The 23,638-nt window shown below is 47.0% G+C and overlaps 2 protein-coding genes and 1 pseudogene across 4 annotated transcripts in view; 2 read left to right on the top strand and 1 right to left on the bottom strand.

Annotated features, from left to right (window-relative positions):
* Nucleotides 1–8,283, top strand: part of SPECC1L (sperm antigen with calponin homology and coiled-coil domains 1 like) — a 36,144-nt gene extending 27,861 nt beyond the window's left edge. For all 3 annotated transcript variants that reach the window (XM_069096706.1, XM_069096707.1, XM_069096705.1), the window contains 3 exons: nt 6,351–6,467; nt 6,555–6,614; nt 7,113–8,283. In XM_069096706.1, the coding sequence (XP_068952807.1) occupies nt 6,351–6,467; nt 6,555–6,614; nt 7,113–7,202 (267 nt within the window). In that variant the 3' untranslated portion in view covers nt 7,203–8,283. The remainder of the gene's footprint in view (nt 1–6,350; nt 6,468–6,554; nt 6,615–7,112) is intronic.
* LOC138167675 (zinc finger protein 850-like) overlaps nt 1–23,638 on the top strand; it is a 762,790-nt pseudogene that overhangs the window by 452,816 nt on the left and 286,336 nt on the right.
* The window catches only part of SUSD2 (sushi domain containing 2), a 423,767-nt gene that overhangs the window by 319,483 nt on the left and 80,646 nt on the right, over nt 1–23,638 (bottom strand). The window lies entirely within an intron of this gene.

Below are 23,638 nucleotides of genomic sequence, written 5' to 3'. Positions count from 1 at the left end.
GACTATAGATAGCTTTTTTTTCTTCCAAAAATTGCCTTAATTTTGAAGAGGACCATGGCATCGGTAATGATGACATGGCTTACAGAGGTAGGGCTGTGCGAGGTGATCAGCCACACTATCTCTTCCACAGCCATCAGGGTCCAGTGGTAGATATAGGTCAGGATGACTGGAGATGTCCTGGGATACAATGGGAAACCCGAACCCTTAGAGGCTCAGGCCTTTCCAGGTGCTCACTTAGAGTGAGGTGACACCCATTCAGGGAAGAGGCCTCTAAGAGTGAGCCAAGGGATGGCACCTTGAATGAGAAAAAAAGAAAAAAAATCAAGTTGAGAGTGGGAGACCCTCAGGGGTGCTGTTCCAAAGAGAAGCACTTACCATCAACATTCACTGCAAGAAAATACAGCCACTAAGGTCCAGTCTATGACCTTGCACAGCTCTCCCTGTCTCAGATCAAAGACAGCTGCAAGTCATGCCATCGTTTTCCTGATGCCATGGTCTTCTTCGTAAACAAAGGACAAACACAGCAACCTGTGTATTGTATGAGTACTCTGTTCCACTGATCTACTTTTCTGTTTCTTAGCTAGTACTGGGTAGTTTTGATAAATGTCACCTTGTGATACAGTTTAAAAATCTGGTACTGCTAAACCTCCTTCCTTTATATTTTGTTTTTTCATGAATTCCTTTGATATTCTTGACCTTTTCTTCTTTGAAATGAATTTTGTTGTTATATTTTTCTAGCTCAATAAAGCAGATTTGTGGCATTTTAATCAGGACAGTACTGAAGAAGTAGAATAGTTTTGGTAAAATTGTCATTCTTATTATATTGGCTCAGCCCACCCATGAACAATGAATATTTCTCTAGTTATTTAAACATGACTGTGTGTGTATAAAAAGTGTCCTATAATCATGTTCATATAATTCTTGGGTTGGTCCTGGCAGGTATACTCCCAGACATTTTATATTGTCTGTGGTAATTTTAAATGAACTATCTCTTACTAGCTCTTCTTCCAGGGCTTTGTTGGTGATATGTAAAACACTTGATTTTAAATCCTGATACTTTGCTAAAATTATTAATGTTTCAACTAATTTCAACGAATTGTTTAGTTGAATCTCTAGGATTTTCCAAGTGTATCCGCATATCATCAGCAGGAAGATAGTTTTATATCCTCATGGCCCATTTTGATTCCTTGTATTTCTTTTTCTTTTTTTTATTGCTATTGTTAGCATTTTTAGAACAGTATTGAATAACGTTAGTGAGAATGAGCGTCCTTGCTTCACTCCTGATATATGGAGAACGCTTCTTGCCTTTCCCCATTGTAGATAATGCTTGCTGATGGGTTTAGGTGGGTGCTTCTTATCATTTTAAGGAACACTCCCTTCACTGCTTGCTGTGTTCTCTAGTATTTTTAGTGGGAAGGGCTGTTGTATTTTGTCAGACACTTTTTCTGCGTCTATTGAGATAATCATGATTTCTGCTGGTTTTGTGATTGATGTGATCAATCATGTTGATTGTTTTCCTAATATTGAACCAGGCCTGCATTCCTAGTGTAAATCCCAGCTGGTCAGATGCATGATTTTTGTGATATATTGCTGTAATCTCCAGGCTAGTATTTTATTTGGGATTTTTTCCATTGATATCCGCTAGGGAAATATGTCTCTAAGTTTTCTTTGTCTGTTTTGGCTCTTCCTGGTTTAGGTATCAGAGTTTGATAGGATTCCTCTTTTGCCTTTTATTCCAAATAATTTATTGAATATTGGCATTGGTTACCTTCCCTTGGGGCTGGGCTGGAGTCATACCCTTCAGTGCCCCGTGTGCATTGAGCATTCAGGGGCTGCCCTCTCCTTCTCCCTCCAACACCTTCTCCCTTAGATATAAGCCCTCGCAGCTGCCTCTTTCCTGGTCATGCTTAGTCCAGTCCCATCTTCTCCCCCAAGATCCAGGTTCGAATCCCCACTCCTCTGGTTTGGCACAGTGGATATGAGATCAGAGGACCCTTAGCTGGGGAAAGATGGACGTTTCTCTCTGTGTCCTGCCACTTCTCCTCTGCATGCAGCAGCCCCAGATCTTGGAGCCTTTGTGGGGGGCTGCCTCTGTCAGTGCCTCAGGGGAGTGGGGGTGTTCGTCTAATTGGGGTTAGGCTGGTTTTCCCTCCCTGGCTTCCCCCTGATCCTGATTTCCTCTTGGATCTCCAGGGTCTTGGTGGCCTTTGGTGACGGGGTAGTCCTGGGGCATGCTCTGATTCTCTGCCTCTTCTCAGGAAGGTTCAGCTGAATGTCAGGGACAAGAAGGACTCTGTTGTGTTCTGGGCACTGGTCTGAGTGCTCACTGCAGCCCTGGGAGGCAAGTGCTGCTGGCATCCCCATTTTATAATTGAGGAAATTAATCTGAGGCTGGATTTGAACTCAGGGCCCAGGGACTCCAGGCCTAGTGCTCTGTGCCCTGTGGCGCCCTCTGCCTCCAGTGGGGGTCAGGACAAGCTCCATTCTGTTCATTTTCTTGGTGTTTCCTCTTCAGCCCCAGAGAGTAGATAGAGGACGCCATGTTCCATTGTAGGGTTTTGTGCCTCAAGCGGCTGCTCTGACCCTACACACAGGGAACTTGGGCCGTGTGTGTCGTGGTAATGGGAGTCACCACCTTTGGGGCCTGTCTCACGAAAATGGCATTTCTTCAAATAGACCTGTGCCTGGTAGCTGTTTGAAGAGCCGGTTCTTGGGGGGCCTGGGGGGAGCGGGGAGTTTCATTGTCCTAATTATACTTCAGACAAGAAGGCTTTGGGTTGCTTCCCCACCTTCTTTTGAAAATTTGGCTTTGTGCCCATGGCACATGATGAGTACAGGGGCACAGGAATGACGGGCCAGGAAACAGGGTCTCTAGACTGCTGGAAGGGGGTGGTCTTGGTACATTAAGAGGAAGAGAGCACACGTCAGGTGAGGGACTCCCAAAGTGAGCTGGGGGAGCCCCTTAGTGAGTCTCCCAAGACAGGCCTGGCACAGCTGGCGAAGCGCCCGTCCCTTATGGCCCCCCAGCAGGCCCCTTGTTGGGCGATTCGTTGGGAATCTGTGCTGTGGGGAAGGGAGCTGGGACCTCAGCAGCTCAGCTGGAGGGGGCCCCAGAGGCCCCGTCCTTTTCTTTGGGGCCCACTGATTGGCCACTTAGGGGCCAAATCCCCAGTTGGCATGTCCCCAGATGCTACCTGAGTGTGATGACCTCATCTGCCCACCACACATAGCCCTGTTCCCCACCGTGTCCAGCATGGCCATTCAGTCACGTAGCCTCTCTGTGCCAGGAGGGGTCACAGCCCACAGTGTGGGATAAATCGGAGGAGATTGGGAGAAGGTGGGCTCTGCTACCTGACCAGGCCTGAGAAGCCTGTTTTAATGCCGGCTGGGAGTCCAGGGGGTCTGAGAGAGTCATGTCTCCATCTCTGTCCCCACTCAGCTAGGTGCTGTGGAGGCTGAACTCTGGTTCCTTGAGACCTGCCCAGCCTGCAAGGGCACCATTGCCTGGGGGGGGGGTGTTGGTTTGTCCCCCTCCCCTTCCCCCCACAGGGGCCCCCTCCTCGGGTTGCCTTTGCCCCAGAGCAGATTGCTTTCTTTTCTCTGCTGGTCCTTGTTGGGAGGTTTGCAGGTTAATTGAGTCAGTGAAGAGACCCAGGCTCCCTCCCAACTGACTGGGCCCGAATGCCATGGACACAGGAGGTGTGATTGTCCTTGGACCTGCCGGGCAGCCCTTGTCAGCTTCGGGGAGAGGGAGAGACCCAGACTAGAAGTGTGAGGGTCCTGATGAAGGAGCCAGTGGGGGTTCAGCCCGACCTCTCCACGCTCCCTCAGCCTGCCAGCTGCACCGCTACTGCCAATGACCCTGAGTCAGGGTCAGACTCATGCTTGGGATGGGCAGGAGCAGCTTCCTTTGGGTGTTAGGACCCTGATCTTAAGCCAGTGGGGGTTCTTCCTGGCTAGGCACTTGGGGCCAGGGGAAGCAGCTTCCTCCAGGATGGGCCAAAGGCACTGGGAGTCTGAGCACGTAGGCTTCCCAAGCCAGGGGCCCAGGGCCCACTCACAGCCTGCACAGGGGCTGCACACAGGAGGCTGACAGGCAGGAAATGGAGAATTATTTCCCCTAGATGTGAGGTTGACGTTTGGGGACAGGAATAGGTATTTGTTCCTGTGGGCAACTCCTTGCTGATTCTGCCTTTGGTTGTCCCTGGGCCGGGTGCAAGAAACGTCCTGGTGGAAGAGAGACCCGTCATGAGCGGCAGAGCTGGAGAGGGGCTGGCCTTGGGAGACCAGGGGCATGGGGTGCCAGCCCACCCACCCTTTTAGAGATCAGAGCCAACTCCCAGCCACAGGTACTGGTGTGGGGCTGACCCTGTAGAACGTCACCAGGCTGAGGGCTTCCTCACCGCACCCCTAGGGTGGGTGCTGTTGTCCCCACTTTACTGAGGGGAATGAGGCACAGGGACCTGCCCAGGATTATCCGTCCAGGAAGTCTCTCAGTTTTCCCAACTGTGGAAAGGGTAGTGACGGCACTTGAGCATGGGGATTCCCGCTCCCTTCTGTTCGTTTTCTTGATGTTTCTTCTTCAGCCCCAGAGAGTAGATGGAGGATGCCATCTTCTGTTGTATCGGCCTTTGTGCCTTAAGTGGCTGCTCTGACCCCACACGCAGGGAGCCTGGGCCATGCGTGTCGGGAATGGGAATCCCAGGATCACACGAGGTGGTTTGTGTTAAGGCATTAAAGATTCTGGCTTTGGGAGAAGACCCCCGGGGTTCTGGGGCGAGGCTGGCCGAGACTCCCCTCCGTGGCTTTGCTTGGTGCTTGGAGGGTGTGGCTGGGCAATTTGATCACCAGGCTTGTGAGGGTGTGCCAGGGGAGGCTGACTGACCTCTTATTGGTCACTGGCCGGTCTGAGGGCAGCTTCCTGGGAGCTGTTTGACAGGAGTGCGGCTGGTGACTGCAGGACATGGGAGGGACCTTCCCCCAAGGGGCCCAGCTTCTGTCCTCTGCAGCCCCAGGAAGAGGGAATGAAGGTTTGGGGAGGCGAAGACTGTCTCATGCCTGGGAGTGAGCTGATGAGGGCAGCCTTCCCAGCATGGGAGGCTCTTTAGCCCTCGTGCTGCAGCTGGAGGGTAGCTGAGGCTTTCATATTTGCCATCTGCCCCAGCTTCCCTGGCGGGGGCCAAGAGGATGGCCGAGCCCCTGTGGGCAGGCCAAGATTGGGAGTGGATGGGGGCAATCCCAAGGAGCCCAGGGGTCACCCCAGACGGGCATTAGGTCTTTCTTGACAGGGCTATTCAAATGGTGTCCAGGAGAGAATGCTAGGGAGTTGACGTGGGTTTTAGCCAATCGTTTGGTCAGTCTGATCTCATGGAGAAGAGAAACACATGACCATATTGTTATTAGGTAGATTCAGAAGAATAGTGATTGATGCTTCAGGGTCAGCTTGGCAAGGTCTTGGGTAGGGCCTTGGAGGTCTGCTCCCAGCCCATGCTGGGCCTTCTGCCAGGGGCAATGATCAAAACTGAAGGGAGGCAAGTGAAGTCTCCTCCATCCACCAGGATGAGCAGAGAGGCTGTCCCTGCATGAAAGTGGCCTCAGACTTAGTGCTGGTAGTTTGGGGGGAGAGGGCGCTTCACTGACCAACCCTCACACAATAAATTGCGCCTGCATCAGGCTCCTCCCTGCCTGCGGGAGACCCCTCCTCCCTTTTCCTTTTCTCTGACAAGGCTTCTCAAGCTTCTAAATACCATCTGTCTTCTGAGAGCTTAATTTAAAAGAGTCACTTCACAGGCACAGCAGTGTGTCTGAAAAATATCTGGGAGTCCCAGTGGCCCACCAGCTTGTGTGGCCCTGGGCTTCCTTAGGCCAGGGGCAGAGCTCCCTGGTTCTGGCCACCACAGGGTAACAAGGATGTTTGTCCAGTTAGAGAGGAGACTTGGGGAATCAGGATGGCTGGGTTCAGGGGGCAGCTGAAGGGCTGTCGTCCCAGAGGGCCTCCGAGGGCAGGGCCAGGAAGCTGTCCACAGGTGGGACAGGCAGCCCTCAGGAGGCAGTGGCTGCCTACTGGTCCTATCCAGATTGTCCTGGGTTCCCTTTCTGACCAGAACCCCTAAAGTCCATAATTTAAATTCTTGTGATTGTATAAGAGACATGAGTTTGGGGCACCCTGATGGGACAGCTCTGGCTCTCTGGGGGTAGGTCGAGGCAGCGACCTCCTAAGCAAGTGTACTTTGCCCTCCTATGGGTAGCCGTCCATGACTTTAGAGGCCTTGCCCCTTCTCCATGGCCCGGGAGCCCAGGGAGAAGGCCCAGGCCCATATCTGAACGCCTCTGCCTGCATCTCCCCCCAGAACATTGACATCACCAACTTCAGCAGCAGCTGGAATGACGGCCTGGCCTTCTGTGCCCTCCTGCATACCTATCTGCCAGCCCATATCCCATACCAAGAGCTGACCAGCCAAGACAAGGTATGGCAGAGAGGCCCCCGCACCCACCCTCCCCCCCATCTCTGGGTGTCCCCTTCTTGGGTTGACCGGGCTTGGTTTTATTTACAGAGAAGGAATTTCTCCCTGGCTTTCCAGGCAGCAGAAAGTGTGGGCATCAAATCCACCTTGGTAAGTGCTTGGGGGTGTCCCCTTACAGGAGTCCCCAGAGGGCTGGAGCGCCCATTTCCAGCAATTGAAGGACCAAGCATCCAAGGGCAGTGGGCAGTATTTCCATACAATTTAGGCCCCCGATTTAAAAATAGTCCTCTCTTTGCTCGGGTTCAGCCCACCCATTGTCTTGGCTCACAATAGAAGTGGTTCTGGGAACCTCTGAAGCCTGGATTTGAGCTGAAAGAGCTGCCTCCCTCCTGACCCCATCCCCCACCTCTGCTTCCTCGTCAGGGCGTTCTCTGTGGGTGCCCGCACTGGCCCTGCTGACCAGTTCTGGCCCCGAGGGGCTGAGCCTTCCTTCCCTCACCTGGGCTTCTTACAGTAGGAAGACCTCCTTTTAGAACTGTGCTGTTCGGGTTGGGGCCTCTTGATGGAGCCATCCTTGGACCCCAGTCACAATGGCCACGCTGGGCTGGGCAGGAATCCTGCTGACCTGTCTTGTCTCTTCTATGGCAGAACATCAATGAGATGGTGCGGACTGAGCGTCCGGACTGGCAGAGCGTCATGCAGTACGTGACAGCCATTTACAAGTACTTTGAGACTTGATGCCACTGGCCTGGGGTCCCTGTGGGCATGCAGGTGCCTTCACTGGCCAGCCCAAGGTCCTTGCTGGACCGAGAGCCTGCCGTGCCTTTCACCCAGGCCTCGGGAAGGACCCAGGAAGGGGGTCGTGGCCTGAGCTCACCTGCTTCCCCCTTCCATGGAAATAAATGCGTGTGATGAATGAAGAACATTTTCCATGATGCTCAACCCCTGCCCTGCTCCCATGCCCCCAGCGAGCTCTGGCCCATACTCTGCCCCCACCAATGGTCAATGGCATTTTAATGTTAAAGCTCCCATGGCCTGGCCTCACCGGAGCCAGGGATTAGATGGAAGAAGGAAGAAAAGGGAAAACCCAGCCCTCCTAGAGCTCTGAGTGGGATCTCTGGGGGCTGGCGCCTCCTGGGCCCGAGCTCAAGAAAGTGCCTTTGCTCTCCTTGGAGGCTGAGCCCCAGCTCTGGGCTGGCTCCCTTGAGGACCAGCCTCACCCCAGGAACGTTGGCAGGCTAGAGCCTGCGGGCTGTGTGCCTGCACCTGCCCACCTCAGAAACATTTGAGCAAGACTGCGGGTCCGCCCCCTTCCCCAGCCTGAAATCTCAGAGCCCTGGCCTGCTCTCCATGAGGGAGCCCTAGGCCAACATGTGTTTGATGTGCAGCAAAGGAAGGAAGGAGGCCTCTACAGAGAGAGAGAGTGTGTGTGAGAGAGAGAGAGTGTGTGCGCATGGATGATGGACGAATGGATGATGCACACTCTTGGTACCGGGAGCTGGGCCCAGATGACCTGATTCAAGCTCCCCAAATCAGGTGCACTCTGGCTTTGGCTCTGATCACCTCAAACAAATGCTGTGTCCCACTGATGGAGGAGTGTTCCTCTTCGGGGGTTACCTGGGGGCTTGGCCAGTCAGAAATGACCAGGCCCTTCCCTTGTTGGGCCCCTGCCATAGGCTGCCTGCACTGCTCCTCCACTGGGGGCCACCCTTCCTGGGCCACAGGAGTTTCCACCCACAGAGAAGCTTCTCCTGACAGATTGTCCTTTTTATTTTGTTCTGTTAACTCTTTCTGAATGTATTAAAACGGTTACACACTTTAGGGGTGGGCTGGTCGCCTTTCATTCCTGCATTCACTCACCCATTGCTCAGATATTTCAGGAGTTGCTCTGGGCAGTAGTGCCCTGGCTCCCCCCCAGATGTGTAGTGCCCCCCCCCCCCCGCCAGCTTCTCATCCCCTGCTGGCTCGTACATCCTTGGGGCCCCTGGGCCTCCCTTCAGACGAAACTTTCCTGCCCCTGCGGCCTGTTCCCAGCTGAGGGTAACTTTGTTTTTGCCACCACGATGTTGGACCGTGACGATTCTTTCCCTCTATTTCCTTCCAGTCTTTGGGTTTTGTTCTCTTCGCATTGTGCCCTTTATCAGATCAGCTCAGTAATGAAAGGCCTTCCCAAGTGGGTTCCAGCCACGTTGGTGTACTTGGTGCATCATCTCCCATCACCACACCTTTGTCCATGCTTGGAAGTCCAGACACCAGCCTCACCCCCAGCAGCATCCACAGACCCTCATCACCTTTACCTCATTGCTAGTCCACAATAACGGAAATAGGAGATAGCTGACTAGCTTTGAGGCTTCAGCCTACCCATAGAAATTCCATTTTACAGGTTAAGAAACTGAGGCTTAAAAGAGGGGATGGGCTGAATTTGAATCAGGTCTCACCAGCCCGTGCCCAGGACTGTGAATTCTTTTTTCTTTTTCTTTTTGGAGGGGGGAGGGTAGGGCTATTGGGGTTAAGTGACTTGCCCAAGGTCACACAGCTAGTAAGTGTTAAGTGTCTGAGGTGGGATTTGAACTCAGGTCCTCCACACTCTAGGGCCAGTGCTCTATTCACTGCACTACCTAGTAGCCCCAGGACTCTGAATTTTATAAAACTGCCTTGGGAACCTAAGTAAGAGTTACCTCCTTGACCTAGCATATTACCTGCAAGGAATGCCACGGTGGTTCCTAAGAGCACTTTGTCAGTACTGATGAATGGGGTCGTCATCATTCTGGGCTTAAGAGGGCCAGGCTGGAGAAGGGAAGCCGCGTGGGGGGGGGGGGGGGAGGCTGTCTGCTTGTCATCAAGGGGTGTGACTGCCCAGAAATGGAAGGGCTGCCCCCAGAAGTTCTGGGAGAGGTTGGGTGACACCTTGTCAAGTATGCCATCAAGAGTTAAAATTTGTTAGTAGGGCCATTCAGTGGCTGCTGAGACCCCTTCTAAATTCTGGGGATGCTTGAGAACAGTGGCCCTTCGGCCCTTGCCTTCGCCTTCTCTGAGCCCTTTCCCTTCTGGATACAGCTTTTTTTAATCAGGGTGCCTACAAGGGACCGTAGTGTTCCCCGGAGATTTGACCAGGGCAAAGGACTCCTTCCTCAGCCCCATCTGCACCATTGAGATCCCATGAGAGTTTCGTTCAGCCCAAGGGCAAAGCCTCATGTTTTATCCCTGTTAAATGTTATTCGTGGGCATATAAAATGTCAAGAAGGTTATGTTCTGTTGGGGGAGGCAAAATTCTCCCCTCCCACCCACTCCCCAGTGGTTTTGTCTTAGTCATCATTTTCCTTGACCTCTCTGCAGCTTCTGACACTGATGATCACCCTCCTCCTTCATCCTCTTCCCTCTAGGTCTTTTGGGGAACTCTTCTCTCCTGGTTTTCTTCCAGCTTCTCTGGCCATTATTTTCCTCTTTCTTTGCCGGGCCCCCTTCCAGCTCCAGGCTCCTTAACCATGGGTGTCCCTCGGGTCACTGTCCTGAGCCCTCTGCTCCTTCTAACTGACTTTGCTGTAGTGATCTCATCAGCTCCCATGGATTTAATTACTATCTCTACAGATTCTCAAATCTGTCTTAGCTGCCCCAACCTCTCTGCTCACCTTCAGTCTCGCATATCCATTTGCTTCTCAGACATCTCAAACTGGATGTCTAGTAGACAAACTCAGGATGTCTAAAACAACTTATTTATATTTCCCCAAAATACCATCCTCCCCAACTCCCCTGTCATTGTCATGGCACCCCCATTGTCCCAGTTTCTTAAGCTACCAAATTAGGGGTTCTCCACTCCTATCAGTTCCCATTCCCACCCCCCAATCCAGTATGGTGCCAAAACCTGTCAGTTTCACCTCTGCTGCATCTCTGGTCTATTTCACCTCTGCACCATCCCTGGTCCGTTTCACCTCTGCACCATCCCTGGTCCATTTCACCTCTGCACCATCTCTGGTCCCTTTCACCTCTGCACCATCCCTGGTCTGTTTCACCTCTGCACCATCTCTGGTCCATTTGACCTCTGCTGCATCTCTCCAGTTGGCCCCCTTCTCCTCTGGATGCTGCCCCAAGCCTGGTGCAAGCCCATATCACCATATCACTGCTCGGGGAGCTTCCTGCCTCAAGTCTCTACCTCCTCCATTTCATCCTCCTTTCAGCCACTAAAGTGATCTCCCTAAAGCACAGTTCTGAACATGTTCACTCCCTACTCACTAAACTGTAGTGGCTCCTTGTCGCCTCCAGGACCAACGACAATACTGTTTGGCATTCAAAGCCTTTCATAACCCAGTCGTCTCCTCCTTTCCAAATCTTATCCTTTACTTCCCAGCTCCTAATCTTCGATCCAGTGCTGCTTCCTGGCTGTTCCAGGAACGAGACCCTCCCTCTTTTGGTTCCGGGCATTCCCTGCCTAGAATACTCTGCCTCCTCTGCTCTGACCACTAACTTTCCTGGCTTCCTTTAAGCCCCAACTCAAATCTCACCTCCTAAAGGAAGCTTTCATTGTGTCCTGTTTATTCTGCACAGAGCTTGTTTTGTGTGCATTTGTCTCCACCATTGGATTGTGAGCTGGAGGGCAGAGACTGCCCTTTGCCTTAGTATTTAGCACAGTGCCTGGCACATAGTAGGAGTAGGTGTTTAATAAATGGTTATTGACTGACTTTCTTGGAAATCAGGACCTTTATGCTTCCAGTCCCTCAGTGTCTCTCCCATTCTCCATCTCTCTTTTTTAAAAAATTTTATTGTGAACTAGAAAATCAAATGTTTTCATCCATAAGTCCAAAAACCAGAAATGGAACTTGTCCAGGAAGTCCCGAAGATCCTTAATACAAGAGGAAGTGTGTGGTATAAAGACGGTTGATTACCTACCATGCACCTCCACTCCCACTAAGGTTAATGTAAAATGACCCCAAGGTATAAGGCAACAAGGTGGTGTGGTGAATAGAGTGCTGAGCCGGAAGGCAGGAAGACCTGAGTTCAGATTTGACCTCAGATACTCAACTAGCTGTATGATGCTAGGTAAGCTCCTAAACCCTGCTTGCCTCAGTTTCCTCATTTGTAAAATGAGCTGGAGGAGGAAATGGCAGACCCCTCCAGTATCTTATTGCCAAGAAAACCCCAAATGGGGTTAGGAGTTGAACATGACGGAATGATAATGGTTTAGTAAAGGGACCCAAACTACATTCCATTTGCTGCCTAGAATTGAAAGTACAGCCTTGAAACTAGGGTAAGGGTTTAAATAAAATTGCTGCTCAGATCCACCCAATCCTGGGTAAGCTGTAGCCTCATGTTGGCTGGCCTGCAGTGTGATGGCCCCCCAGGATTCTCTTGCAGTGTTTACCCACAGTCCAGGGTCAGGCAAGAGAGATCATCCTGCCTGCCTTCACTGGTGATGACTTGTGAGTCCCTCCCAATCCTCCTTCCTCTCTGGCATGAAGAGGCAGTGGGCAATGGCCAGGGAGGAAAGCAGGGCCAATTCATCCTCGAGCTTTCAGGGCCAGGTTGCTGAGGAAGGACAGCACCTGTGATTACCAGAAGCAACTGCATGGGGAGTAGGGAAGCCCAGCATGGCATGCATGCCCACATCAGAGAAGGCACTGGGCTCTGAGCAAAGCAGAATTGCAGGAGCTCAAAAAAAGGTGGAACTCAAGACTTCTACACTCTGTGAGAGACACTTCCACTTTATACATTTGTATTGGTCTGACCAGCCACAGTTGGGCATGCTGTACCTCGAGCCCAACACCATGGATCTCTGACCACCAAGGACAATGACAGCAGGAAGGGATTTTGCTTCATCTACTCGGTCCCAGCGGACAGAGCTGGGAGGAGAGGATGATCTCAGCTGCTCCAAAGGCCATGGTGGGGGAGCTGGGCGCCCACTGCAGAGGCTGAGGAGCCCCTGGGGATGGGGCAGAGCTGGAGTGGGGAGGCTTGCTTGTTCCTAGGAGGGATTGAACCAATTCCTCTCAGCCCCAGGGATGTGGTGCTCCTGAGCTGACAGTAAGCTGTGTAAGCAGAGGACAGGATCTAAGGGCTGGGCCACAGCAGAAGAACTTGGAGAAAAGGGACGGCTCCCCCGTGGAGGAGGGAAGAGGGCCAGGCAGCCACACTAGGTCTGGGGAAAGCCCCACTGGTCCTCCATGCTCAGGCCTGTGGACAGGGGCGTACCCAGCGCCTGGGCGGGTCAGAGAGGAGGAAGAAGAGAAGAGAGCCAAGGCTGCCCATCCCCACAGAAGAAAAGGGGACAGCTTTTCATGGAACACAAGAGCAGCCCCTGACCCTCAGGCAGGAACTCTGGGTTGGCCTGGGATGAGAGGCTCACCTCCTATGGGAATGGCACACAGTTCAGAAGAGAAATCCGACTGGGAAGGACAGGAGGCCCCTGGGCTGTGCCTCGCTGGGGGGGGGGGATGTTTTTAAAGCACCAGCATCATGCCAGGAAGGTTTGAAGCCCCCAAACTGAGGAGCTAACAGTCCCCTGGGGGATGGAACAGGTTAGGCGTTGAGAAAACCAGGACCAAAGCTAGAGGGTTCTGTTCTCTAGGCTGTGCCCCCATCCAGGGTCTCCACCGAGAGCATCAAAAAAATCAATGTCTCTGACTCACATCAGGGTGCAAGCACTAAGGCTAACATTGCACTGAATATAGCACAGGCTTTCACAGTGCGCGCACACACACACACACACACACACACACACACACACACACACTCACATCCTGCCTCCCTTGAGCCCAGGTACGTAAATCAGTCATCAGTTAATATGTATTTAAGTAAGCACTTACTGAGTGATGGACACTGAACTCCTTGCCTTCAGGGAGCTCACAGCTAATGGGAGGCACAGCTGGCCGGTAATTATGGACTTTTGCAAATCCAATATGAAAAGGATTACCATATCTTATTTCTAACTCTGCAGCATCTGTCTTTATGTCAGGCCCCACCTTCTGCCTTGTCTGCTAGTGGGTCCGTCTGCCTGCCTGCCACAACAGGGCCCCAGATATTCCCCTTCGCTCCCCTAACACATGTAGGCCCTGGTACAGAACCCCATCACCCTCCCTCCCCTAGACTATGGCAGTATCTCCTGGAAGGGGGTGGGGCTGCTGTCTGCCTCAGTCAATCCTCCATTCAGCAACCAAGGTGATTTTCCTAAAATGCAGGTCTGACTGTGTCACCCCCTCCTCAGTAAACTCCTGGGCCTCCCTATTGTCTTGGGGATCAAATACAAAATGCTCTATTTGGCATTCAAAGCCCTTCAATATGGCTAGCCCCCTCCCACCTTTCCAGGCTTCTGCTTCGCTCTCCCCACATTCTCTTTGATCCAGTGCTTTCAGCCTCCCGGCTGTCCTGGAATGAATGTCCGTGCCTCAGCTCCAGGCCTCCTGTCAGGCCGTCCCCATTTCTGGAACACTCTCCTTGCTCCACTTTGCCCCCTGACCTCCCCCTTCTGCAGGAATCCTTCTCCAGCTCCCCTTGATTTCAGGGACTCCCCTCTGTTTTCTCCTCTTTGCTCTCGGTAGAGCTTGCATGGCACATTTTTGTTCTTATGTTAGCTCTCCCATGAGACTGAGCTTCTCGAGGGCAGACACTGGCCTCGGCCTTTTTTTCTGTCCCAGTGCTTAGCACAGCACCTGGCTTGTAGCAGATATTTAATAAATGCTCGTTGGTTAATTGATAGATTGTTTGTGTGCCCATCTTCTCTTGCCAAACCATGAGTTTCAGAGCAGAGGCTGTTTGGCCTGACTCCAAGGGTAGAAGCCAACTAAGGTTACTTGATAAAGAGAAGTATCCCAGTGTAGAGGGGGTGGATAGAGGGGTGGGAGGTCTGTGGGGAAGGACAAGTTTGGATTTATCTTGGTGGCCTTGGAAATGCCTCTGGATCCCGCCCAAGTGGAGCTGTCCAGCAGGGACTGCAGACTAGCTCAGGAGAGAGATGAGGGTGGGTGTCAAGATTTGGCGGTCATGTACAAAAAGATGATACTGAATCCCTAAGAGCTGACGCTATGACCAAGAAGGATTGTGGAAAAGATAGGAGGGAGCTTAAGAGAGGATCCAATGAGGAAGATGAAGATGGAGCAAAGAGACAGGAGGGGAAATCTAAAGCCCGACTCCTCTCCTTAGGACCCTATCCTGGAAGGGGGGAAAAAAGGAAAGTCAGTGCCTCCTCCATTGAGCATTGCAGCTGCAGCCTTCCACCATGCCAAGATGGCTTTCCCAGGGTGGTGTCTAGTGTGTCAGAGAAGACTGCACGCTGCCTGAGGTCTTGGGCTTTCTGTTCCAAAGTCAGCAACAGCATGACACGTTCTGAGCCTGCCTCCATTCTCCCTAATGGTTCATGCCTGGGTCAGGGGATACAGGGCCCTGATACTTGGGGGTTCAGTCTCCTCCTCTGGAATATGGGGCCCCTCTGTGATCTTGTTCTGGGCTCTAACATATCTCCCAGCTCTGACAGTCTGTGCTTTATATGCTATGTTCTGAGTTCTCCCCTCGTGACAGCTAAGTGATGCCAGGCCTGGAGTCCAGAAGACTCATCATCCTGAGTTCAAATCTAACTTCAGATATGTAGCTTTGTTTGCCTCGGTTCCTCATCTACAAAGTGATCTGGAGAAGGAAATGGCAAACCACTCCAGCATCTCTGCCAAGAAGACCCCAAATGGGAGAGTCAGACATGCCTGAAACAACTGCACATGAAGAACGAACCAAAATTAACCATTTTCTATCTCATCATGTTCTCTGTCTTTTATTGGGCCATAAATTCTTCACCAATCCATAGATCAGGCCTCAAGTGGCCTGCTGAAGGATTTTGGGAAGCCTGCAAAAATATATATAGGACGTGAAAGAAAGTAAAGATGCAATAAGAGCTTTGTGCCCTTCTTAACTCACCTTCTCACTAGTCACTATTGTGGGAACCTAATGGGTGAATGACCACTGCCACTGTGCACTCTCTGCTGTCTGTCATGTGGCCCGAGGCAGCCAGCCACTATCAGTCTGTCCCTAGGCTGAGAGGAGCGAGAGTCATATATTCTCACTGTGTTCGTGTTCGCTGTTGGTGTTGGACAGGGCCAGAGTGGGTGCAGCCACACTGGGCTGAGTGGCAGCAGCACAAAGGCTTCTTTCTCTCCCTTGCTGCACTGGCTGCCCTTCAGGTTATGTGAGTGTGTGCTGCTCTCTCCAAGGTCAGACACTCAGTTCAGTATTTCTATGTATGTGAGCAGTTGGAGATTTTTTGGTTCTAACATTAAAGTTTTTGGGGTGACTTTGTAAAATGGGTGATAAAGAGAAACAGAAGACCGAATCAGAATGTAGTGTTTAAACCAGAGTGGACAATTAGATACTTGTTGACTTACACAAGAGACAAAATATTGTGCCTTGTTTGCAGAGAAGTAATAGCTGTGCCAAAGGAATATAATCTTCATCACCATTTCAAATCAAAACATTCTGACTTAAGCAAATTGGACACCAATAAAAAATAAAGTATGGGTGGAGCCAAGATGGCAGAGTGAAAGCAGGTACTCACCTGAGCTCTCTCATAGATTCTGTCAGTTCCCTCTAAAAAGTGAATCTTAACAGACTTGAAAGTGGCAGAATCTGTTAGGAGACAGAGTGTAGGCAGATATCTAGCCCAGATCAACATGGAAATTCCATGGGTAGGATTTGTTGAACCAGGCAGGGGGAGCACAGACCATGGGGCATGCGGGCTGCACTAGCACAAACCTGACCAGAACAGAGCCAGAGTGAGCCCAGGTGGGGATCAAAAACAAAACTTCTGAGGAGGGGAAGGGAGAAATAAAACCACAAACAGTGGGAATAGGATGGAGGGAAAGACACAGATAGTAATCATAACTGTGAATGTGAATGGGATGAACTCTCCAATAAAAGGGAGGTGGATAGCAGAATGTATTAAAAACCATAATCCTACAATGTGTTGTTTACAAGAAACACATTTGAAATGGGGATACACACAGGGCAAAGGTAAAAGGCTGGAGTAGAATATATTACGCTTCAGCTAAAGTAAAAAAAGTAGGGGTAGCAATCCCAATTTCACACAAAGCAAAAGCAAAAATATAATATATGTATAATTAATTAATAGAGATAAGGAAGGAAACTATATCCTGCTTAGAGGCAACATTGACAATGAAATAATATCATTACTAAACATATATGCACCAAGTGTTATAGCAACCAAATTCTTAGAGGAGAAATTAAGGGAGTTACAGGAACAAATAGATAGTAAAACTATACTAGTGGGGTACTTCAACTACCCCCTCTCTGAACTTGATAAATCTAACCTCAAAATAAACAAGAAAAAAGTTAAGGAGGTGAATAAAATTTTAGAGAAGGTAGATGTAATAGAACTCTGGAGAGAATTGAATGGGGATAAAAAAGGAATATACCTTTTTCTCCGTGGTACGTGACACATACACAAAAATTGACCATGTACTAGGGCATAAACTCTTCACAATCCAGTGCAGAAAGGCAGAAATATTACATGTATCTTTTTCAGATCATCATGTAGTAAAAATTATATGTAATAAAGGGCCATGGAAAGATAGACTAAAAACTAATTGGAAACTAAATAATCTAATCCTAAAGAATGAGTAGGTCAAACAACAAATCACAGATACAATCTACCAAAACTTATGGGATGCAGCAAAAGTGGTTTTTAGGGGAAGTTTTATATCTCTGAATGCTTACATGAATAAAATAGTGAAAAGGAGATCAATAAATTAGGCGTGCAACTGAAAAAGCTAGAAAAAAGAACAAATTGAAAATCTCCAATTAAATACCAAATTAGAAATACTGAAAACCAAAGGAGAGATTAATGAAATTGAAAAATAAGAAAACTTTTGAACTAATAAATAAAATTAAGAGCTGGTTTTATGAAAAAAAATAAAATTGATAAACCTTTCATTAATTTTACTTTAAAAAAAGAAAGAAGAAAATAAAATTACCAGTATCAGAAATGAAAAGGGTGAACTTAATTTTGATGAAGAGGAAATTAAAACAATAATTAGAAATTATTTTGCTCAATTGTATGCCCATAAATTTGATGGTCTTAATGGAATGTATGAATATTTACAAAAACATAAATTGCCCAGGTTAACAGAAGAGGAAATAAAATATTTAAATAACCCCATCTCAGAAAAAGAAATTGAACAAGCCATCAGAGAACTCTCTAGGAAAAAAATCTCCAGGGCCAGATGGATTTATAAGTGAATTCTATCAAACGTTTAAAGAACAATTAATTTCAATACTTTATAGACTATTTGTGGAAAATGGTGAAGGAGCCCTACCAAATTCTTTTTATGACACTTAAATTGGGAAGAGCCAAAACAAGAGAGAGAAAGTTATAGACCAATTTCCCTAATGAGTATAGATGCAAAAATTTTAAGTAAAATATTAGCAAAAAGATTTTAAATCTATCACAAGAATAAGACACTTTGACCACGTAAGATTTAGTAATTTTAGGTAAGGCTGGTGCAATATTGAGAAAACTATTAGCATAACTGATCATATCAACAACAAAACTAGTAGAAGTCATATGGTTATCTCAATAGATGCAGAAAAGTTTTTGACAAAATACAGCACCCATTCCTATTAAAAACACTAGAAAGCATAGGAATAAATGGAGTCTTCCTTAAAATAAAAAGTAGCATCTACCTAAAACCATCAGCAAGTATTTTGTGTAATGGGGTTAAGCTAGAAGCATTTCTAATAAGATCAGGGTTGAAGCAAGGGTGTCCACTATCATCTCTGTTATTCAATTTGGTACTAGAAATGTCAACTGTAGTAATAAGAGAAGAAAAATAAATTGAATGAATTAGAATAGGCAAAGAAGAGACTAAGTTATCATTCTTTGCAGATGATATGATGGTATACTTAGGGAATCCTAGATAATCAAGTAAAAAACTACTTAAAATAATAAATAACTTTAGTAAAGTTGCAGGATATAAAGTAAACCCACACATATCCTTGGCATTCCTATATATTTCTAATCATGCCCAAGAGCAAGAAAGAGAAAGAGAAATTCCATTTAAAGTTAGTGTAGACATTATAAAATATTTGGGAGTCTACTTGCCAAAACAAACCAAGGAACTATATGAACATGATTACAAAACACTTTTCACACAAATAAGGTCAGATCTGAATAATTGGAAAAACATCAGTTGCTCCTGGTTAGGCCAAGCTAATGTAATAAAAATGATAATTTTACCTAAATTAATTTACCTATGTAATGCCATACCAATCAAACTACCAAAATTTATTTTATAGAGCAAGAAAAAATAATACCAAAATTCATCTGGAAGAACAAAAGATCCAAAATATCAAGGGAAATAATGAAAAGAAATTCTAGGGAAGGTGGCCTAGCCACGCCAGACTTTAAACTGTATTATAAAGCAACTGTCATCAAAACTACTTGGTACTGGCCAAGAAATAAAGTCAGTGGAATAGGTTAGGTACACAAGACCCAGTAGTCAATGACTATAGTAATCTACTGTTTGATAAGCGCAAAGACTTCAGCTTCTGGAATAAGAACTCACTATTTAACAAAAGCTTCTGGGAGAACTGTAAAGTAATATGACAGAAACTGGGCATAGACCAATATCTTACACTGTATACCAAAATAAAGTCTAAATAGGTTCACAATTTAGATATAAAGGCTGATACTATAAGCTGAGAGAAAAAGGAATAGTTTACCTGTCAGACTTATGGAGAAGGGAAGGTTTTATAACCAAATGAGATAGAGAGCATTATAAAATACAAAACAGATAATTTTGATTACATTAAATTGAGAAGTTTGGTTTGTTTTTTTTTTTACAAAGCCAATGCAACCAAGATGAGGAAGGAAGCAGAAAATTGGGAAAGAATTTTTACAGTGTCCCTGATAAAGGCCTCATTTCTAACATATACAGAGAACTGAATCAAATTTATAAGAATATAAATCATTCCCCAATTGATAAATGGTCAAAGGATATGAACAGGCAGTTTTCAGAGGATGAAATTAAAGATATCTATAAGCATATGAAAAAATGCTCTAAATCACTATTGATTAGAGAAATTCAAGTCAAAAGAACTCTTAGGTACCATATCTCACCAGTCAGATTGGCTAATATAACAAAACAGGAAAATGATAAATGCTGGAGAGGATGTGGGAAAATTGGAACATTGATGTATTGTTGGTGGAGTTGTGAACTGATCCAACCATTCTGGAGAACAATTTGGAACTATGCCCAAAGGGTTATAAAAATATGTATACCCTTTGACCCAACAATACCACTCCTAGGGCTGTATCCCAAAGAGATCATAGAAGTGGGAGGAGGACCTGTATGTACAAAAATATTTAGAGCAGCTCTTTTTGTGGTGGCAAAGAATTGGAAATCAAGGGGATGCCCATCAATTGGGGAATGTGGGAGAGAAGAGGTATTAGACTGACTACCAAACTGAAGGTCCACAGAGCCGTTGTGCTGACCTCATTGTTCCATTCCTGTGAAACCTGGACAGTCTACCAGCACCATGCCAGGAAACTGAATCACTTCCATCTGAATTGTCTTAGGAAGATTCTGAAGATCACCTGGCAGGATAAGGCACCAATACTGAAGTCCTTACTCAAACTAAACTGTCAGGCATTCAAACTCTGCTTCAGAAAGCACGTCTCTGGTGGGCTGGCCATGTTGTTCGAATGCAAAGTGTACACTTGCCAAAAAGACTGTTTTTGTGTGAGAACTCACACAGTGCAAGCGCTCAAATTGTGGTCAGAAGTGATACAAGGACACTCTCAAGGTCTCCCTCAAGAACTTTGGGATTGATTGTGTGACGTGGGAGACCCTGGCAGAGGACCGCTCAGCATGGCGTGTCCACATCAGAGAAGGCGCTGTGCTCTAGGAGCAAAGTAAAATTGTAGTAGCTCAAAAGAAACATGAGATGTGCAAATTTAGAGAATTCACCCAAATGTTCACACAGACTCTTTGTACCTGACCTGTGATAGAGCTTTCCAGGCTCATATTGGTCTGATCAGCCACAGTTAAAACTGGACTCTAGCATACTGACATCATTTGGGTCTTCTTTGAGAATGAAGGAAAGCAACCAAGAGGTTGGTCTACACCTAGTTTCTGCCAAATGGTCTTCCAGTTTCCCAGCAGTTTTTGTAAGGTAAGGTTATTTAAGCATTCTATTTCCTCTTCTGTTAATCTCAGCAATTTAAATTTTTATAAATATTCATCCATTTCACTTAGACTTTTAGATTTGTTGGCAGATAATTGGACAAAAACTCCTAATAATTGCTTTCATTTCATCTTCATTGATTGCAAATTCATCCTTTTCATTTTTGATACTGGTAATTTGGAATTCTTTTCTTTTTTTTAATCAAATTAACCAATGGTTTATTTATTTTATTCTTTTTTTTTTTAAACAAAACCAACTCCTAGTTTTATTTGTTAGTTTAATGACTTTCTTATTTTATTTGTCCTTTTTTGGGAGGAGGGAAGGCAGGGCAATTCGGGTTAAGTGATTTGCCCAAGGTCACATGGCTAGTAAGTTTTAAGTGTCTGAGGCTGGATTTGAACTCAGGTCCTCCTGACTCCAGGGCCAGTACTCTTATTCACTAACACCAACCCTGTTGTCATTCTCTTTAGTGACATTATTTGTTTCTGTGATTTGTTCTTTCACCCACTCATTCGTTAGGATTGAATTTAGGTTCCAATTAAGTTTTCATCTACATTTACACAGCCCTTTTTGAATGTAATTTTATTGCATTATGATCTGAAAAGGATTCATTCAATATTTCTGCTTTTCTGAATTTGATTGTGAAGTTTTTATTCCCTGCTACGTGGCCAATTTTTGTGTAGGTGTTATATACCTCTGAGAAAAGGTGTATTCCTTTCTATTACTATTCAGTTTTCTCCAGAGGTCTACCATATCTGATTTTTCTAAAATTATGCTCATCTGCCTAGCTTCTTTCTTGTTTTTTTTTTTTGGCTAAATTTATCTAGTTCTGAGAGGGGAAAGCTTCACTATATATTTTCACCTGAAACTCACTTAACTTTTCCTTTAAAAAAATGAATGTTCAGTTATTTGGTGTATATGGGCTTAGTACTTCATTGTCTGTGGCACCTTTTAGCAAAATGCAGTTTCCCTGCTTATCTCTTTTAATGAAACTGGTTTTGCTTTGACTTTGTCTGAGATCATAGTCTCTACTTCCGTTTTTTTTTAAATTACTTCAGCTAAAGCATAATAGATTCTGCTCCAGCCTCTTATTTTACCTCTGTGTGTATGTTTTTGTTTCAAGTGTCTCTCTCATAAACAACATATTGTTGCATTCTGGTTTCTAATCCATTCTATCTGCTTCTGTTTTACAGGTTAATGTATCACATTCATATTCACAGTTATAATGACTAATTGTGTATTTCCCTCCATTCTGCTTTTCCACCTGTTTGTCCTTCTCTTTCTCTCTTGCTTCTCTCCACCACCTGCCACAATCCCACCTTCCCTTCTACCAGTACATCCCCTTCCTCCCCTCTCCTACTTCCTTGCATGGTAAGATAGATTTCTATACCCTATGCTGAGTGTGTTTGTTATTCCCTCTTTGAGCCAATTCCAGTGAGAGTGAGGTTCAAGCATTGCCACTACCATACCTCCCCCCATCGTCTCCTTCCTTTTGCCCCTTGTGAGATCATTTACCCCATTTGACCTCTCCCTTCCCCCTTCTCCCAGGCCATCCCTCTTTCTCACCCTTTTATTTTTTTTAATATCATTTCAACATAGTCACATCTCTCCTGTACCCTGGGTCTACTTATACTCCTAACTGGTCTAATCATGAGAAAGTTCTTAGGAACTACAAGCATCATCTTCCCATGTAGGAATATAAATAGTTTAACATTGTTGAATCCCTTACGCTTTTTTCATGTTTACCTTTTCATGCTTTGCTTTGCTTCTCCTTTTGTTTTTTTGTTTTTGCTTTTTGGAGGGCGGAAGGCAGGGCAATTGGGGTTAAATGACTTGCCCAAGGTCACACGGCTAGTTTTTGTGTTAAGTGTTTGAGAGTGGATTTGAACTAAGGTCCTCCTGACTCCAGGGCTGGTGCTGTATTCACTGTGCCACCTAGCTGCCCCTCATGATTTTCTTGCATTAATTTAATTTCTTTTCCCAGTTTTTCCTCTACCTCTCTTATTTTGATTTTTAAAATCCTTTTTTGAGCTCACCTAGGATTTATTTTTGGGGGGCTTGTGACCAATTCATATTTTTCTTTGAGGCTTTGCATATAGCTGTTTTGACGTGTGTGCCATAATCTTCCCTGGCACCACAGTACCTTTCTATTGTCAGGTTCTTGCTATTGTTGTTATTTGTTCATCTTTACACCCTATTTCTTGACTTTTAACTTTATGTTACATTGGGTTCTGCTCCCAGGGTGGAGGGGGCACTGTCCCAAGTTTGGGGTTTTGTGCTGCTATTTTCAGAACTACCTCTGGGGTCTTTAGGTTCAGAATTGTTCTAAGGTGGAATGATATCTAAGGAGAGATGTGGTCACTGCTCTCCTGGTCTGTGCTTTATTCTGTGAGTGACCACTAGCACTCTTTTCCATCTAGGAAGTCTGGACGGGGTCTCACTCCTGCTGGGACTGAGACCCAGAGTTACATATGGGCAATTCAACAGAGCCCTGCTTCTGGTGCCAGCAGAGGGTCCCATTTAATCTTCTTCTGACCAGCGGTCTGACCCCCTTACCATCCGTGGGCTTAGAGCTGGAAACCACAGCTGTCACTGGTTCAATCATCCCTAAGGCCTGCTGCTGGCTTACTGGGATGTGGCCTGCACTGGACTGGACTCCACTCTCACCCCAGTGACACAGACCTTTCTTGCTGCCCTTCTTGGGCTGGGAAATTGTCTCACCTGTCCTTCGTTGGTTTTGCCACTCAGAATTCATTTGGAGAGTAATTCGGGAGAGCTCAGGCAAGTCCTGCTTTTACTCCACCATATTGGCTCCCAATGAATATCAATGTTTATGGAATGCAGCCAAAGCAGTGTCAGGGGGAAATTTGTGGTTCTAAATGCTTACATTATTAAGAAGAGACAGACAGAGGGTGGGGGGAGAGAGAGAGAGAGAGAGGGAGGGAGGGAGAGAGAGAGGGAGGGAGGGAGGGAGAGAGAGAGAGAGAGAGAGAGAGAGAGAG

Source organism: Petaurus breviceps, unplaced genomic scaffold (genome assembly GCF_028583685.1).
Source record: "Petaurus breviceps papuanus isolate PSGF00001 unplaced genomic scaffold, PetGlider_PUasm1.0 287, whole genome shotgun sequence".
Lineage (NCBI taxonomy): Eukaryota > Metazoa > Chordata > Mammalia > Diprotodontia > Petauridae > Petaurus > Petaurus breviceps.
The sequence above is the reverse complement of the archived record's forward strand: the minus strand, read 5'-3'. Positions and strand labels throughout refer to the sequence as shown.